The 18,567-nt window shown below is 42.6% G+C and overlaps 2 protein-coding genes across 2 annotated transcripts in view; both read right to left on the minus strand.

The window, feature by feature from the left end:
- Window positions 1-202: 202 nt before the first annotated feature.
- Window positions 203-15,362, minus strand: LOC115132084 (uncharacterized). Its single transcript, XM_029664323.2, has 5 exons — window positions 14,997-15,362; window positions 12,568-12,883; window positions 8,108-8,237; window positions 4,171-4,312; window positions 203-1,435 (listed from the first exon to the last, which is right to left on the minus strand). Exons 2-5 carry the CDS (start codon window positions 12,872-12,874, stop codon window positions 1,322-1,324), a joined length of 693 nt encoding a protein of 230 aa, XP_029520183.1. The 5' UTR covers window positions 12,875-12,883; window positions 14,997-15,362; the 3' UTR covers window positions 203-1,321.
- Window positions 15,363-15,434: 72 nt separating this feature from the next.
- The window catches only part of efhd2 (EF-hand domain family, member D2), a 29,958-nt gene continuing 26,825 nt past the window's right edge, over window positions 15,435-18,567 (minus strand). Inside the window, exon 4 of the mRNA XM_029664321.2 lies at window positions 15,435-18,520. Coding sequence (XP_029520181.1) covers window positions 18,389-18,520 — 132 coding nt within the window. The 3' untranslated portion in view covers window positions 15,435-18,388. The remainder of the gene's footprint in view (window positions 18,521-18,567) is intronic.

An 18,567-nucleotide genomic window follows, 5' to 3' on the forward strand; every position in this document is an offset into this window, starting at 1 on the left:
TTTTTACTTTCGGTACACCAGCTTCAGCTGAAAATACAATATTTTTTGTTATGGAAGAGATATATCACAAAGTGTTAGATGGTACAATGATTATTTAAGCTATACTTGCTTGTTTTGTCACATAAGTTAAAATTAGTCGAACTACTAGAATTGCATCTTTAAGGAAGAATTTTTCACCTCTCTCCTTGGGTGCGTTCAAACAGATCACTTTTGTCAAGGTGGTCATCATTGGCCACTTAAAACTGCAATATTTAAAGTTTTGGGCGACCCAACAAAATTTACATAGATAGGCTACTCAATGCATCAAGGAGCTTAGTTCCTATAGGCTATATTTCAATGACTTCTAACTAATACAAACGTGTATCTTTATTTATTTAGCTTACAAGGTATGTCTATTGTCTACAGTATCAAATGCCTACACACTGTATACTGTAAGTGCAATGATTTAGAAACATCATCTGCATAACTACAGGGCCTTTCAAAAGCATTAAAAATACCGTTAGGTACTGTAGAATAAGTGAACACAGTAAATTATTAATGGGAATAAAGAAACACAAAATATACCATTATTTAGAGTTAGATGAAACATTTTAGGAACATAAGTTACTTCATTAATTGACATGCATGATATAGCACCGGCCGTGCTTTACAACAATATGTTAAAAATTATTATTTAATTTGTCAAGTTTTTCAAACCCAATATTTTCATTTGTCTGACATAGGAAAAAGTAACAACCCAAGTTTTTCCCCTATCTGACTGAAAGAGACTGATAGAGACGCATGCCTAAACTCACAATACTGACATTGGCTAATTTGAGCTCCACAGCAAAAAGGCAAGAAAATGGTACTGTATACATGATCAAACTCAAAGGACAACATCTACAAGTGTCTTTTTTATACTGCATTTTTCTCCATTCTAAAGTACAGTTTTATATTCGCAATTGACTGAATACTGTCTTGAGTCCTAACATCCCAACCATAGATCCACACCCTTTCGACTGATCCATTGAACAGCAATATTGTTTTTTTTATTCCCCCACAACTAGTTCAAATGAGAACATTTGTCGATGTTTCTCCTTGGCTTAAAATATTTCCATGTTCAAGGTATCCTTATGCCTTCAAATCGAACCAGTGATATTGTTTGAGTTTCTGACTCTGCACACAAACGCAGTATTGTCAATGTGCGGGACAGTGTAAGGAAGCCATTTTGGAGAAGTTGGGAGAGAGTCAATGCTGATTTATGTCCTTTCCCAGGCAACATACAGTACAACAGTCTACTCCGTGTCAGTCAGTCTTTTCCAAGCCCATCCACGCAACTAACTCAAGAGTTTGTGGCCTTGTGGAAAGCCTGGATCTTTTTCAGGTTCTGTCGGACTCGGACAAACTCCAACAGCTGGGCCTCCTCCTGTACTTTCTCCCCTTCGTGCTTCTCCCTCTGTCAGACAGGAGAAATGGAAACAACACCGCTATAGCATATCAATTCAAACTTTAAAGTTGTCCATAGCATTTTACTGAACGATAGAGACAATATGCATTTTGTGTCGGTTTTGTTGAATGAAATATGTTAGACATGAGTTGGGAGCTGTGTCAGGGTCGTGTTCATCAGGGCACACAACGGAAAACATTTTACAAACCAATAACCAACAACTAGCCTACTGATTTAGCTGCACTAGTTATGTCTAGGGGTCTTAGGCATGGTCTGCATGGTCTGTAACCTGATTTGATGTGTGCATAAAGGTGAGAAGTAAGCATATGCTACCAGGTGTAGTGCAGTGGAGGCTGCTGAGGGAAGGACGGCTCATAAGAATGCCTGGAACGCAAATGGAATGGCATTAAACAACATGGAAACGTATTTAGCTCCAGACATTACCATGTGCCTGTCCTCCCCAATTAAGGTGCCACCAATCTCCTGTGGCTGAATGCATGTACCCGGTTGACAACAACCTTACCTTAGGTCCAGGGCCAGCTCAGTCATGACTCCCATGGTCGGCCAGTCCAAGAGGAGTATTATGTGTTACCCTGTGCTCTGACCTCTTTCTCCCCTCTCTCTCCAGATGAAATCTCGCGTCTTGTGACGGCCGGCCGCCCTACAACCTGCCCGCTTGACCCTATCCCCTCCTCTCTTCTCCAGACCATTTCCGGAGACCTCCTCCCTTACCTCACCTCGCTCATCAACTCATCCCTGACCGCTGGCTACGTCCCTTCCGTCTTCAAGAGAGCGAGAGTTGCACCCCTTCTGAAAAAACCTACACTCGATCCCTCCGATGTCAACAACTACAGACCAGTATCCCTTCTTTCTTTTCTCTCCAAAACTCTTGAACGTGCCGTCCTTGGCCAGCTCTCCCGCTATCTCTCTCAGAATGACCTTCTTGATCCAAATCAGTCAGGTTTCAAGACTAGTCATTCAACTGAGACTGCTCTTCTCTGTATCACGGAGGCGCTCCGCACTGCTAAAGCTAACTCTCTCTCCTCTGCTCTCATCCTTCTAGACCTATCGGCTGCCTTCGATACTGTGAACCATCAGATCCTCCTCTCCACCCTCTCCGAGTTGGGCATCTCCCGGCGCGGCCCACGCTTGGATTGCGTCCTACCTGACAGGTCGCTCCTACCAGGTGGTGTGGCGAGAATCCGTCTCCACACCACGTGCTCTCACCACTGGTGTCCCCCAGGGCTCTGTTCTAGGCCCTCTCCTATTCTCGCTATACACCAAGTCACTTGGCTCTGTCATAACCTCACATGGTCTCTCCTATCATTGCTATGCAGACGACACACAATTAATCTTCTCCTTTCCCCCTTCTGATGACCAGGTGGCGAATCGCATCTCTGCATGTCTGGCAGACATATCCGTGTGGATGACGGATCACCACCTCAAGCTGAACCTCGGCAAGACGGAGCTGCTCTTCCTCCCGGGAAGGACTGCCCGTTCCATGATCTCGCCATCACGGTTGACAACTCCATTGTGTCCTCCTCCCAGAGCGCTAAGAACCTTGGCGTGATCCTGGACAACACCCTGTCGTTCTCAACTAACATCAAGGCGGTGGCCCGTTCCTGTAGGTTCATGCTCTACAACATCCGCAGAGTACGACCCTGCCTCACACAGGAAGCGGCGCAGGTCCTAATCCAGGCACTTGTCATCTCCCGTCTGGATTACTGCAACTCGCTGTTGGCTGGGCTCCCTGCCTGTGCCATTAAACCCCTACAACTCATCCAGAACGCCGCAGCCCGTCTGGTGTTCAACCTTCCCAAGTTCTCTCACGTCACCCCGCTCCTCCGCTCCCTCCACTGGCTTCCAGTTGAAGCTCGCATCCGCTACAAGACCATGGTGCTTGCCTACGGAGCTGTGAGGGGAACGGCACCTCAGTACCTCCAGGCTCTGATCAGGCCCTACACCCAAACAAGGGCACTGCGTTCATCCACCTCTGGCCTGCTCGCCTCCCTACCACTGAGGAAGTACAGTTCCCGCTCAGCCCAGTCAAAACTGTTCGCTGCTCTGGCCCCCCAATGGTGGAACAAACTCCCTCACGACGCCAGGACAGCGGAGTCAATCACCACCTTCCGGAGACACCTGAAACCCCACCTCTTTAAGGAATACCTAGGATAGGATAAAGTAATCCCTCTCACCCCCCCTCCCCCTGAAAAGATTTAGATGCACTACTGTTCCACTGGAGGTCATAAGGTGAATGCACCAATTTGTAAGTCGCTCTGGATAAGAGCGTCTGCTAAATGACTTAAATGTAAATGTAAATGTATAAAAAGTAAAAAATACTAGAGGCATGCCGAAAATGAAAGGTAATGGAAAACAAATAGAGAAAGGCTGAGAGGCATCCTGCCACCTCTCTTACACTGAATCACAATCACCTTGATTGGCCCAACCTGTTGTGTTTATGAAGGCTTCCTGGCAGAGCACAGCCCTTGACCTGGTTGGTGCTCGGATGGAGTGTGGCAGTGTATACTGGTAGTGCATTGCCTGCCTGTGTGCTAACACTAAACTACCCCCCGCCCATACCATAACAAATGGAACATTTGTGTTTCTTATTGGACAAGTACACATATAAGTACACATAGTCCCTCCCTGTTTCAGTCTGCTTTCTTCCGTCTGTTGCTCAATGAACATTACCCAGGTGTGGGCTGTGTGAGATGAGATAGGCTACCGTAGTGTTCCCCACTCACCTCAGTGTTTTTCTGCTGCCGTTTCAGAAGCACCTCCTCCAGGGGAGTCCTGGCCTGGTCTCCCTCCTCTTTCTGAGTCTGCTCCTTCTTACGCCTCTCAAGCACCTGCTGCAGCTCAGGCTTACTGCACAGGGCCTTACCCCTGGGCCCATAGACGGAGAGAGGGGGAGGGAGAGAGGAGGAGGGGGAGAGGGAGTGAAGGAGGTGGGGAGAGGGAAAAGGAGAGCATGAAGGACATGCTGTAGCTACAGTAGGACATAGAGTACCACAGGAAGAGTCATAATACCCATAAAACCTAGCGATCAAACAAGGAAATGGTGCCAATCGTTTTTCCACCATTATTTTTTCCCCATAGGGGATATTAGAAACACTTAAAATAAGGGTTGTGTTTTCTGTAGGCTTACCCTGAGTGACTTTTTAATAACCGTGTAAATCGCTCTAGGACAAGGTGACTTTTAGCAAAATATTTGCCTGTATTTACCCCCCAAAACTGAAATGCTAATTAGATGCTAATGTGGCTATCATACTGTAAATAACTGAAAATGCCATGATGATCTGGATGAGATTTCTGAATCGAGGCAAAGTTATTAAAAAAAACAACTCTGGATTAACTATCTAATTTAGCTAAATTTACAAATTAATAAATTGAAAAGATTTATTTAAATGGGCAATTCTGTGAACTGTCTTGTGCAAGTTTTGAAATGACACAATACCTCTTAGCAAAGGTGTCAGCTAGAGTTGATGTGCAGGAGCTTGCAGGGATTTGTAGTCTTGCATGATATCTACTTCGATGCTAATTAGCATTTTCGAATCTGAGAGTATATAGAGTCAAACATATTGATAAAGTCACCTTGTCCAAACGAGATTTAGATGGTTATCAAAACACCATGCCAGGGTAAGCTTACATGAAACAAAGCCCTTATTTTAAGTGTTTCTAAAACTCCCTATGGAAAAAATGAATCACAACTCCTACCAAAGGTGGCTCCCCTTCCCGTTCGGGTGGCGCTCGGCGGTAGTCGTCACCGGCCTACTAGCTGCCACTGATATTTTCCTCCCCTCCTTGTCTGTTTATTAGTTACACCTGTTATTAATTAGGTTTATTAGTTGGGCTTTATTAGCCAGCCGGCCCGCTTCTTGGGTGTGCGGGATTGTTTTATGTGTAGTCTTTGTACACGCATGTATGTCACGGTTGTTCGTGTAAGTGAGCTGTTTTTTGGGACTGTTTAATTCCCCTGTGTTTTGGGGCATTTGTTTTGAGTGGCGTCTGTTTTCACCTGGTCAGTGTATGAAGAAGTAGCCTACTCTGAACTCTCTGTCTCCTGCGTCTGACTCCTTCCTCCACTACATCCCGGGCATTACATCATCAAGTGCTTGACTTGAGGATTCGCTAGGTCTGTTGGCAATGGTGGAAAAAGTATCCAATGGTCATACAGTGCGGTGAACATGTATTTGTCCCCGTTCTGATTTTCTCTATTTTTGCATATTTATTACACTGAATGTTATCAGATCTTCAACTTAATATAAGATCAAGGGAACCAGGGTGAACACATATCAAAACATTTGCATACTTACATGTATTCCATTTATTGAATAAAGTTATGCAACACCGAATGCCCTTTGGGGTTTAAAAAGTAATTGCCCCCTTACACTCAATAACTGATTGTGTCACCTTTAGCTGCAATGACTGCAAACAAACGCTTCCTGTAGTTGTTGATCAGGCAGGACATGGGTCCCGTTATGTCTGGCGAAAACCAAACACTGTTTTCCGCAGTAAAAATCTAATACCAATGGTCAAGCATGGTGGTGATAGTGTGATGGTTTAGGGATGCTTTGCTGCCTCGGGACCTGGATGACTTGCAATCATTGAAGAAACTATGAATTCTGCTCTGTATCAGGAGAATGTCAGGCCATCCATGTGTGAGCTGAAGCTGAAGTGCAGCTGGGTCATGCAGCAAGAACATCATCCAAAGAAAACACACAAGCAAGTCTATATCAGAATGGCTGAAAAGCAACCCATTTTAAGTTTTGGAATGGCCTAGTCAAAGTTCAGACCTAAACCCGATTGAGATCTTGTGGCAGGACCTGAAATGAGCAGTTCATGCTCGAAAACCCTCAAATGTCGCTGGATTAAAGCAGTTCTGCATGGAATAATAATTCCTCCACAGCGATGTGAGAGACTGATCAACAACTACAGGAAGCATTTGGTTGCAGTCATGGCAGCTAAAGGTGGCACAACCAGTTGAGTTGTGCCAAGGGGCAATTACTTTTTTTTTTACACAGGAGCATTGGGTTTTGCGTAACTTTGTTGATAGAATAAATTAAAAAAATTATCAAAATGTTGTGTTAGTTGTTCACTCAGGTTCCCTTTATCAAATATTAGGTATTGGTTGAAGATTTAAAAACATTCAGTGTAAAACATATGCAAAAATAGAGACAATCAGAAAGGGGGCAAATACTTTTTACATCACTGCACGAGTAAAAGTAAAGATACCTTAATAGAACATGTAAAAGTGAAAGTCACCCAGTAAAATACTACTTGAGTAAAAGTCTAAAAGTTTTTTGTTTTAAATATACTTAAAGATGCACTATGCAGAAATCGCTCCGCCATTTCCAGGTTGCTAAAATTCGAATAGTTCCCCTAATTTCATTTTATGTGACAAAACAAGCAAATATAGTGGGTGAAAATATATTTTCCATAACCAAAAATATTGTATTTCCAGCTGTTTGAAGCTAGTGTACAAAACTGAAAGTAAAAGACACAAAAATGAAATTTAAGAACGGAAATCATAGAAATAGTGCACATAGAACATATATACAGTACCTCTTCTTAGACTTGCTTTCAATGAGAATGACAGATCTATAACATACATATATATATGTGAATTTGTTTGAGTCACCCAAAAACACATTGCAGCTTTAAGTATCAAAACTTAAAGTTCTAAAATTCCTTATATTAAGCGAACCAGACGGCACGATTTTGTAGTTTTCTTTTTTAATTTACGGATAGCCAGAGGCACACTCCAACACTCGAACATAATTTACAAAGGAAGCATTTGTGTTTAGTGGGTCCACAAGATCGGAAGCAGTAGGAATAAGTGTATGAATTGGACCATTTTCCTGTTCTGCTGAGCATTTGAAATGTAACGAGTACTTTTGGGTGTCAGGAAAAATGTATGGGAGTAAAAAGCACATCATTTCTTTAGGAATGTAGTGGATTAAAAGTCATTGTTGTAAAAAATATAAATAAAGTACTGATATCCCCAAAAACATAGTGGTACTTCAAAGTATTTTTACGAAGTTACTTTACACTACTGCCTATTGATGATGGAAAGACAGTGAAGAGGTTTGAGGTACACTCAGAAATAGGAACAAGAGTTTTCATGACCAAATAACCCAAACTTTTGATGCTTCAAATGTATGTAGCAAACAATTGTTTCTCATGGCGATTTAAGGTTTCACTTTCACAAATAATTTGCACCAATGGCACAGTGACTGATTCAAGCTTTACAGTATTTGATATCAAGATGCTCGCGGTGGGTGGGGTCAGGTCAGCCATTGTTTGAGACAATATCACTTTACTCTGGTTTGGGCTCCCCGTGGCCTAGAAAGAAACAGAGCACCATAGATAAAGGGTATACTATTGCAGTCTGTGAGATTCCGTCATTCATATTTGATGAATCAACCATGGGAGAAGGGATACTCAGGTGAAAGGTAGTTTAGATCTGCTTTCCAGAGGTTACCAAATAAGGCACCAAATGGAAGAAAATAGAGTGAAACAGGGAGGGACTATTACCTGAACTTGTCCAATAAGAAACACTTGTTTTCATTTTCTGTTCCAAAGCTTTTTGCTGTGTTTTGCTACAGTGTGCCCTAATGAGAGTTTGTATGTATAAGGAAGGAGCTTATGCACACCCCTCATCTCTATGGTGGTCCCTACTTTTTGTGGGCTAGCAGCAGTTCCTTATGCAGCTCATGATGGGTCCTGGAGGCTTTGATAGGGTTGGCCTGTGGCCCCGAGGGGCCCTCGGCCGAGCAGCTGCGGTTGAACTCTGCTTTGACGCCATTATCTGGAAAATACAGTACAGACAGTGTCAACATCCATTTCTGACTAAACAATGACCATCATGTGCCTGCTGAAGAGGCTGGTGGAATGGAATTAATGGATTGGAATCAAACACTTGGTTTCCATATTTTTGATACCGTTCCATTGATTCCATTCCAGCCATTACAATGAGCCTGTCTTCCTATAGCTCCTCCTACCAGCCTCCACTGGTGCCCTGTTATAGTATACCTGATGAGTATACATGTATTGTGTGAAGCAGAAACATTTCACTGATGTGTGATGTACAACCTGAGTATACCCGATACAGCTATGAGTTTGTAGAATCCAAATGGGACAGTGAAAAGTCCATGGAGAATAAGAGCACCTCCTCCCAGCTGTCCACTGCACTGAGGCTAGGAAACACTGTCACCACCAATAAATCTACGATAATCGATCATTTCAATAAGCATTTTTCTACGGCTGGCCATGCTTTCCACCTGGCTAACCTTACCCCGGCCAACAGCCCTGCACCCCCTGCAGCAACTTGCCCAAGTCCCCCCCCCACGCTTCTCCTTCACCCAAATCCAGACAGCTGATGTTCTGAAAGAGATGCAAAATCTGGATCCCTACAAATGAGCTGGACTAGACAATCTGGACCCTCTCTTTCTAAAATTATCTGCCAAAATTGTTGCAACCCCTATTACTAGCCTTTTCAAACTCTTTCGTATTGTCTGAGATCCCCAAAGATTGGAAAGCTGTCGCGGTCACCCCCCTCTTCAAAGGGGGAGACACTCTAGACCCAAACTGTTATAGACCTATATACAGTTGTGGCCAAAAGTTTTGAGAATGACACAAATATTAATTTTCACAAAGTCTGCAGCCTCAGTTTGTATGATGGCAATTTGCATATACTCCAGAATGTTATGAAGAGTGATCAGATGCATTGCAAAGTCCCTCTTTGCCATGCAAATGAACTGAATCCCCCAAAATAATTTCCACTGCATTTCAGCCCTGCCACAAAAGGACCAGCTGACATCATGTCGGTGATTCTCTCGTTAATACAGGTGTGAGTGTTGATGAGGACAAGGCTGGAGATCACTCTGTCATGCTGATTGAGTTTGAATAACAGACTGGAAGCTTCAAAAGGAGGGTGGTGCTTGGAATCATTGTTCTTCCTCTGTTTACCATGGTTACCTACAATGGAACAAGTGCCGTCATCATTGCTTTGCACAAAAAGGGCTTCACAGGCAAGGATATTGCTACCAGTAAGATTGCACCTAAATCAACCATTTATCGGCTCATCAAGAACTTCAAGGAGAGCCCCATATACTACCCACCACTGCGACCTGTATGTTCTCATTGGCTGGCCCTCGCTACATATTCGTCGCCAAACCTACTGGTTCCAGGTCATCTATAAGTCTTTGCTTGGTAAAGCCCCACCTTGTGTCAGCTCACTGGTCACCACAGCAACACCCACCCGTAGCATACGCTCCAGCAGGTATATTTCACTGGCCATCCCCAAAGCCAACACTTCCTTTGGCCACCTTTCCTTACATTTCTCTGCTGCCAATGACTGGAACAAATTGCAAAAATCACTGAAGCTGGAGAGCGGTTGTGAAGAAGGCTTCAGGGTACCCAAGAAAGTCCAGCAAGTGCCAGGACCGTCTCCTAAAGTTGATTCAGCTGCGGGATTGGGGCACCACCAGTACAGAGCTTGCTCAGGAATGGCAGCACGCAGTGAGGCGAAGACTTTTGGAGGATGGCCTGGTGTGAAGAAGGGCAGCAAAGAAGCCACTTCTCTCCAGGAAAAACATCAGGGACAGACTGATATTCGACAAAAGGTACAGGGATTGGACTGCTGAGGACTGGGGTAAAGTCATTTTCTCTGATTAATCCCCTTTCCGATTGTTTGGGGCATCCGGAGAAGACAAGGTGAGCGCTACCATCAGTCCTGTGTCATGCCAACAGTAAAGCATCCTGAGACCATTCATGTGTGGGGTTTCTTCTCAGCCAAGGGAGTGGGCTCACTGACAATTTTGCCTAAGAACACAGCAATGAATAAAGAATGGTACCAACACATCCTCCGAGAGCAACTTCTCCCAACCATCCAGGAACTGTTTGGTGACGAACAATGCCTTTTCCAGCATGATGGAGCACCTTGCCATAAGGCAAAAGTGATAACTAAGTGGCTCGGGGAACAAAACATTGATATTTTGGGTCCATGGCCAGGAAACACCCCAGACCTTAATCCCATTGAGAACTTTTGGTCGATCCTCAAAAGGCTGGTGGACAAACAAAACCCCACAAATTCTGACAAACTCCAAGCATTGATTATGCAAGAATGGGCTGCCATCAGTCAGGATGTGGCCCAAAAGTTAATTGACAGCATGCCAGGGCAGATTGCAGAGGTCTTGAAAAAGAAGGGTCAACACTGCAAATATTGACTCTTTGTATCAACTTCATGCAATTGTCGATAAAAGCCTTTGACACTTATGAAATGCTTGTAATTATACTTCAGTATCCCATAGTAACATCTGACCAAAAAAATCTAAAGACACTGAAGCAGCAAACTTTGTGGAAATTAATATTTGTGTCATTCTCAACTTTTGGCCACGACTGTACATCCTGCCCTGCCCTTCTAAAATCTGTGAAAGCCAAGTTAACAAACAGATCACCGACCATTTCGAATCCCACCGTACCTTCTCCACTATGCAATCTGGTTTCCGAGCTGGTCATGGGTGCACCTCAGCTACGCTCAAGGTCGTAAACGATATCATAACAGCCATCGATAAAAGACAGTACTGTGCAGCTGTCTTCATCGCCCTGGCCAAGGCTTTGGACTCTGTCAATCACCGCATTCTTTTCGGCAGACTCAATAGCCTTGGTTTCTCAAATAACTGCCTCGCCTGGTTCACCAACTACTTCTCAGATAGAGTTCAGTGTGTCAAATCGGAGGGCAGGTTGTCCGGACCTCTGGCAGTCTCTATGGGGGTGCCACAGGGTTAAATTCTCGGGCTGACTCTTTTCTCTGTATATATCAATGATGTCGCTCTTGCTGCTGGTGATTCTCTGATCTGATTTAAATGTAAATGTAATGTAAATGATCCACCTCTATGCAGACGACACCATTCTGTATACATCTGGCCCTTCTTTGGACACTGTGTTAACAAACCTCCAAACGAGCCATACAACACTCCTTCCGTGGCCTCCAACTGCTTTTAAATGCTAATAAAACTAAATGAATGCTCTTCAACCGATTGCTGCCCGCACCCGCCAGCCCGACTAGCATCACTACTCTGGACGGTTCTGACTTAGAATATCTGGACAACTACAAATACCTAGATGTCTGGTTACACTGTAAGCTCTCCTTCCAGACTCACATTAAAGATCTTCAATCCAAAAGTAAATCTAGAATCGGCTTCCTATTTCGCAACAAAGCCTACTTCATTCATGCTGCCAAATATATCCTTGTAAAACTGACTATCCTGCCGATCCTTGACTTCGGCTATATCATTTACAAAATATCCTCCAACACTCTACTCAGCAAATTGGATGTAGTCTATCACAGTGCCATTCGTTTTGTCACCAAAGCCCCATAAACTACCCACCACTGCGACCTGTATGTTCTCATTGGCTGGCCCTCGCTACATATTTGTCGCCAAACTTACTGGTTCCAGGTCATCTATAAGTCTTAGCTTGGTAAAGCCCCGCCTTGTGTCAGCTCACTGGTCACCACAGCAACACCCACCCGTAGCACATGCTCCAGCAGGTATATTTCACTGGCCATCCCCAAAGCCAACACTTCCTTTGGCCGCCTTTCCTTACATTTCTCTGCTGCCAATGACTGGAACGAATTGCAAAAATCACTGAAGCTGGAGACTTATATCTCCCCCTCTAACTTTAAGTATCAGCTGTCAGAGCAGCTTACTGATCACTGTACCTGTATACAGCCAATCTGTAAATAGCACACCCAACTAACTCATCCCCATATTGTTATTTATCTTCTTGCTCTTTTGCACCCCAGTATCTCTACTTGCACATCATCATCTGCACATCTATCACTCCAGTGTTAATGCTAAATTGTAATTATTTTGCCTATTTATTGCCTTACCTCCCTACTCTTCTACATTTGCACACACTGTACATATATTTTTTCAATTGTGTTATTGACTATGTTTGTTTACGTGTAACTCTGTGTTGTTGTTTTTGTTGCACTGCTTTACTTTATCTTTGCCAGGTCGCAGTTGTAAAGGAGAAATTGTTCTCAACTGGCCTACCTGGTTAAATAAAGGTGAAATAAAATATAACAAATGTATTAAAAAAAAGATGTAGAAATAGTATCGGGAAAAACTGACCTCTGTTGTTGTGGTAGTGGGTGTGTGAATGGACGTTGTGGTTAAGCGTTCTGGTCCTGAGGCCAAGGTTGGGCGTTCTCGGGAGGGCCGGGGGGTGGGGGGGCACGTTGGGGCTATTGCGGGGAGACGGGGCGCTGTTGGACATCTTGGCCAGGGGGCTGTGGGTCAGGTCAGCGGCTCTGGTGTAGCAGTGGGGGTCGGCGCTTGCAGGGTGGGGTGGGTCTGTGGACACTGCTCTCAGGGCGCACACAGGCTTGAGGGAGGACAGCACCTGAGATTTTGCTCGCAGCCACAGCTCCTGCTGCATGCTGGGACCCTGCGGGAGGTCCGTTTGGGGAGGGATGATGATAGGTGGTTGCAGAGAGGAGAGACAGATTGAAATGATAGAGGGGGAGAGGAGATAGGGTAACCCTAAAGCGGAAATCAATAATTCATTCAATCTAGTGGGCAAATGCATTACCCATTCAAATGGATGGTTAGGAAAGAAGGACAACATTGACACTGAAATGACTGTGATGAATGAGATATGACAATATTGGCATCAACTTGTTGAATCAACGTTGTTTCCACGTCATAAAAAATACAATAATAATCTGTGATGACGTTGAATCAACGTGGAAAACTGATTGGTTTTGCAAAAAGTCATAAAATAATGGATTTTTTTTTTTTTCACACAACTTTGCCTCTCTGAAGACATTTATATTGGGTCTGCTAATACAGGACTAGTAAAGGCCCAGTGCACTACTTTTGTGTTTTTTTTGTTACTAAATGTATTTGAGTGTTTACCAGAATTTGTAACCTCCGTCTGATAATTATCTGTACAAAACAGGTAATCTGATAATACTTTATGGATTATAAAAATACTTGAAATATGTTTTAGTTTATTTTAATATTTTGAAAATGGAACTTATTTCTATGTGAAAACTGAAATCCATTCCTTTTCCATTTTAGTAAATACTCTTATCCAGAGCAACTAACAGTAGTGAGTGCATACATTTTCATACTTTTACATACTGGTCCCACATGGGAATCAAATTCACAACCCTAACATTGCAAGTGCCATGCTCTACCAACTAAGCCATATCATCACATCATCACAAACCAGTGTACTCAATTACTGTATTGTGCATTTTTTTTCTTCGTTGTGATGGAAAGTCTACAGGTACAAACCTAGATGACCAGTATGTCCAGTACAGTAATGTACATTTACATTGGTTTGTAAGGAGGGTAAATTAATATCGCACATAAAGTGGTTGTTTTCCACATTATTTGATCAAGAAAAATATTTATTTTGATGTGGATTTTTTGTGTCTTTGCCCATAACTGCACCTTTTAATGTATATGTTTGAGCAGGGGCACAACTTTGGTTTTAGAAGTGGGGGGGACATAATATATTTTTTTATCCAGTCAGATAAACACTCCAAACAGCCTACACGATCGCTCGGAGGTGTCCGCATGGTCCTAAAGCATACCGTTGTCTCGTTTTGTATCACATTCCAATTATACAATTGGGGGGGATAAAAATGCAATTTCAGAATGTGGTCCCCAGTGAAAATTGCAGTCCTGTGTTTGAGGGCAGGGTGTTGTTCTTTCTGGATTCCATTAATGACAACAGAGAAAGGGGCAGGGCAACAGCTCGTACAATTCCAAATACTGAATCCTGCAAGATACTATTCTTAATTATACAACTACCTTTTTTGCCAAAGCAGATGCAGAATATTTTTTTGTTGTTGCCCGCCCTACAGATGTCTATATAAGCCACTAACAATAGTAAAGGCCCAGTGCACTACTTTGATTTTTTTAGGGGGTGCCTTACTTCCAGCAGATATGCATTTTCTGTTAATTTCACTTTTGTGAATCTAAACTTGACGTTGAAATGACATCTGTGCCCAGTGGGAGAAATCAAATCTATTGAGTCAGTGAGTGAGGATTTAGATCCATTTACACAACTATCAATTGTAAAAATACATAATATATATATACATATTCATATTCTAAGCCTGATCACAACTGGCTGCCAACATCAACATCTCAATTCAAACACAAGGACAGTTGACTATAGTACAATGTCAAACCTGCAAGAATTTTGTTGTATAGATTTAACAATTATAGGTATTTTGGTAAACATTCTGAACATAGCGACAGAGTAATCACTCAGTAAGTAAATGTATTTTGTATACAAAAAGGTAAAGGGGTTATGAAATAAACACTATACACAAACATGACTTTCAACCCATTGCAGGACTGCTTTTCCAACACTTTCTAGTTTTAACAATTTGTTGTATCCTTGGCCATTTTTAGCATTTGCTTGAATTTACAACAAACCTGGATTACACACCAATGACTTAACAAAGACGGACCATAACTTGTGCACAAGTTCCTATAACGAACTATTCTAGAAAGAGGCTGAATTGTTAATTCTCACCTACCTGAACTGTGCAACTGCTTCATGAAGAAGCTCTCGTCTGAAAACAGTAACCATCACCTCTACCTGATTGACAACGATACTGTTGTGTGCAGTCACCGGAGAGCAGTGAACATGCTACTCTCATTTCCCAAGCTGTCCTCAAAACTGCACATCCTCATTATCGACACACGAGGGCACAGTTTCACTCAAGCTATGGTTAGAATAAAACAATGACAGACAATTAAACATTTGGAAGGGTAAAGGCTGTGACATGACCAGTGTTAAGCATTTTTACAGTGGAAATGAAACATTTGTCCACTCTAAAATCCACTGTAACAGTGAAGATGGCAGATCACATGATGTCAAATTCAAAGGTGAGTTCAAGCTCACTGGACTAGAGAAGCAAGTCATACACTGATGAGAAACAAAGTGAAAGTAACACAAGTAACCAAGTTTCAAATTGTGTTTTTTTTGTGTTTTTTTTTTTATTGCCACAAGAATAATCATACATTTTAGTAAGAAAATGTAAAATAAAAAGGTGTATTATAGAACAGCCACATTTTATCAGCCTACAAGACAATTCAATAACTTTCATCACAACGTAAAACAGACAAATTTTGATGATGCCTGCAGGTAAAATGACAAAGGATCTGGAAAAATGGAACCTTGAAAAAAAGTAGAACAGATCAAAGCGACAGACAAAAACCTGGTGAAAAATATTCAAATAGCCAAACAACTCCAACTTTTGTCCACTTATTTCCTTATAATGATACCTTTTCAAACCGAGGCTGGGTCTTAACAGGAAGCCTTTAGAATGGACAATTAACATCAGAGACACAGAAGCAAGTAGATGTTTCCCAGTCCTATGGTTACATCACGCCTGCTGCATTGTCAGTACAGCCCAAAAAGAGAGGAGCTAACGTATGGTACATTGTAGCATTACTTTACTATAGTGTACCCTGAGCATCGCCAGTTCATCATGCTAAATCTCATTTCACATGGTCAATAGAATGATTTCTCAAGTGTTATAAAGACAACAGTGGAATGGTAGGTTGACAAAAAAACTACATTTGGCACAATTTCCCCTGGTAATGATGAAGACAGAAGAAATAAAGAGGAAAGAAAAAGAAGAGGAGGAATGACAAGAGAAAATGACAGAAACAAGTGTGGACTTCACGGTGTTTGTTCGCACTCGACACCCAATCTCTGCTCGCTGCCACTGCACCCTGGCCTGGTCCCAGAACTGTTTAAAGTGTATTAGCCAACTCTTTTTGTGAAGGTTAACCAATTTATGTCTGGGACCAGGCTTATTGCACCCCACTCTCACATCGTCAGAACAGGGTGAAGGTACATCCGAAGAGGAGTAGTGACGTAGTGTGAGAATGCATCATGGGATCACATCTGTAGTCTAGTTTTCACAGGACAAAATAGGACAGGGAGCATGGACAGACCTGCATGTCCAAATGGACTGTGGAAGAAACCTACAGGTTCTCACTATTGACATTTGACACAGAATCACTGTTCACAAACTAGGCTCCACATCAGAAAATAAACCTCTTCTTAAAATCACTCACAGAATTACAACTGGCCAATCGCCCATCACCAGGAAGTGTAGTAACCAGTGAACACACTTTTTTTTCCTTTTTTACCAGGAGACCCGCTTGTGTACAACACCCATAATGCAGAACATTTCACAGAACCCCTTCACCATACAAAACTAAAATCTTTTTTTTTTTTTTTAAATGTATATTGTCATGAAAAAATATTGTATTCTTTACATACAACCTCTGTTGTACTGTGATGTGCTGCCAGATATCACCCGTTGATACCCTTTAATAACACTACGTTGGAAGCTCGCAAACTTATGCTGAAAACTTACAACCATTTCCCTCATTTTATGTTAAACTCCCATTTGGGTCCTTTTTAAAAGTAGATGGTTGAGTTAAATGCATTACATTTCCTGGAAAGAATGATATGACCAAAGACTACTTTCTACCCCTGTCCAATAAATTGATGAATAAATTATTAGAATTTAGTCTGTTTAATAAAGCTACAGCTGCGTTTGCATTAAACAAGTTTTAATTTAAGCATATCAAAGCTCTGTAAGTCAACCCTTTGAAAAGGCCAAATTGATTGCATATCTCAAACTATGTTCCAAAACGATGATAGCCATTTACTATACTACAGAGCATTAGAATGCCACACTTTATATTGCAACCTCAGTCTATAGGTCAAAGGTGAAGGTATACATCACTAGACAGCATATTTTCACCTCAGAGTATTGCCATGTGCTCAAAGGGTTGGTGTCTAGTTGACAGCTTGTTGCTTTGAGCAAACATTTATTTGAAGTCAAGTGCATAAATTGACTTAGTTTCAAGCCATAAGCAAAGCTTTGACAATATGGGATTGTTGGATACTGACGAGTCACAAGCAAGGCTCATGCAGTAAAACCAAGCAGGGGCGAGTGGTCGACCATTGTTACAGAACACCAAGTCCTCTAGTAGCCCTGTATGTGTTGGTTATGCAAGAAATCTAGCTGTCAATTGTCCTCAAAAACCAGGCTAAACAGAAGAATCAACAAACATACACAGGGGTACCCCAGGACCAGGTAAATGGAAGAAAGGTTCTCCGCCACCATTTGCACCCCCCCCCCCCCCCCGATCTACTCTTCTAGAATGTGATTGAAGGTCTGGAAATAAGTGTGCACAGATTGCCTCACACCATAGGTCAGACACTTGTGCCTTTGAGAAGACTTCCTACAGGAAATGACATGTGTAGCTCAAAATCGTCACTGGTACCAAGTAACACAATGGATTGGATAAGACCTCTTCAGAACACAAGCTCACAATTCCGATTCACTGGAATCAATGGTAAGTAAATAACGTTTGGTTAAAATGCAATCCTAATTTTTCACAACATCACTAAAAATGCATTCCTAATTTTTAATTCACATTCCCTCAGTCACTACAGAAACCACAGAGCTAAAATCCAGACCTACGCTAGTAGCACATAATCGTATAATGTACAGGAGAGACATTGCATCACAGATCTATTCTCATCATGTATCCAATCCATTGCATCTTCATTTCTGGCATGGCTATGGCCTAAAATCAGTGCCGGACTTAGAGAGGAGCAACGGAATATTTGTCTACCCAACATGACAAGAAGAGTAAAACGGTCTCTGCACAAACCTGAATGTGTAGTTCTTTAGTTACTTGTCAGGTCAAATCAAATGGGGAATCAGCAGAATAGAACTGCTCCTCTCTCAGGGACAGGAACTAACCCTGGACAGACTACCAGCGCCTTGCATATGATGACCAGATTTCAAAATGGAGGCAGAAAAATCACCGGGACACTGAAAGGACAGACAGACAGACAGTGGAGGTGGGACAGTAGGGGCTGAGGAAGAGGTGGTCATTTGAAGGCCGACTGGAGGTTCTTGAAGGCGGCTTGCCTCTGCTTCTTCTCCTCCGCCTGCTTCTTCTTCTCCTCTTGCTCCTGCCGGATCTCCGCCTCAAATTGGCTGCCCGCGTTGACAGCCGCCACCTGTCGAAGGGAGAAGATGTCTTACCACTGCTCCATTGTTCTCCTAC

This window comes from Oncorhynchus nerka, linkage group LG7, assembly GCF_034236695.1.
Source record: "Oncorhynchus nerka isolate Pitt River linkage group LG7, Oner_Uvic_2.0, whole genome shotgun sequence".
NCBI lineage: Eukaryota > Metazoa > Chordata > Actinopteri > Salmoniformes > Salmonidae > Oncorhynchus > Oncorhynchus nerka.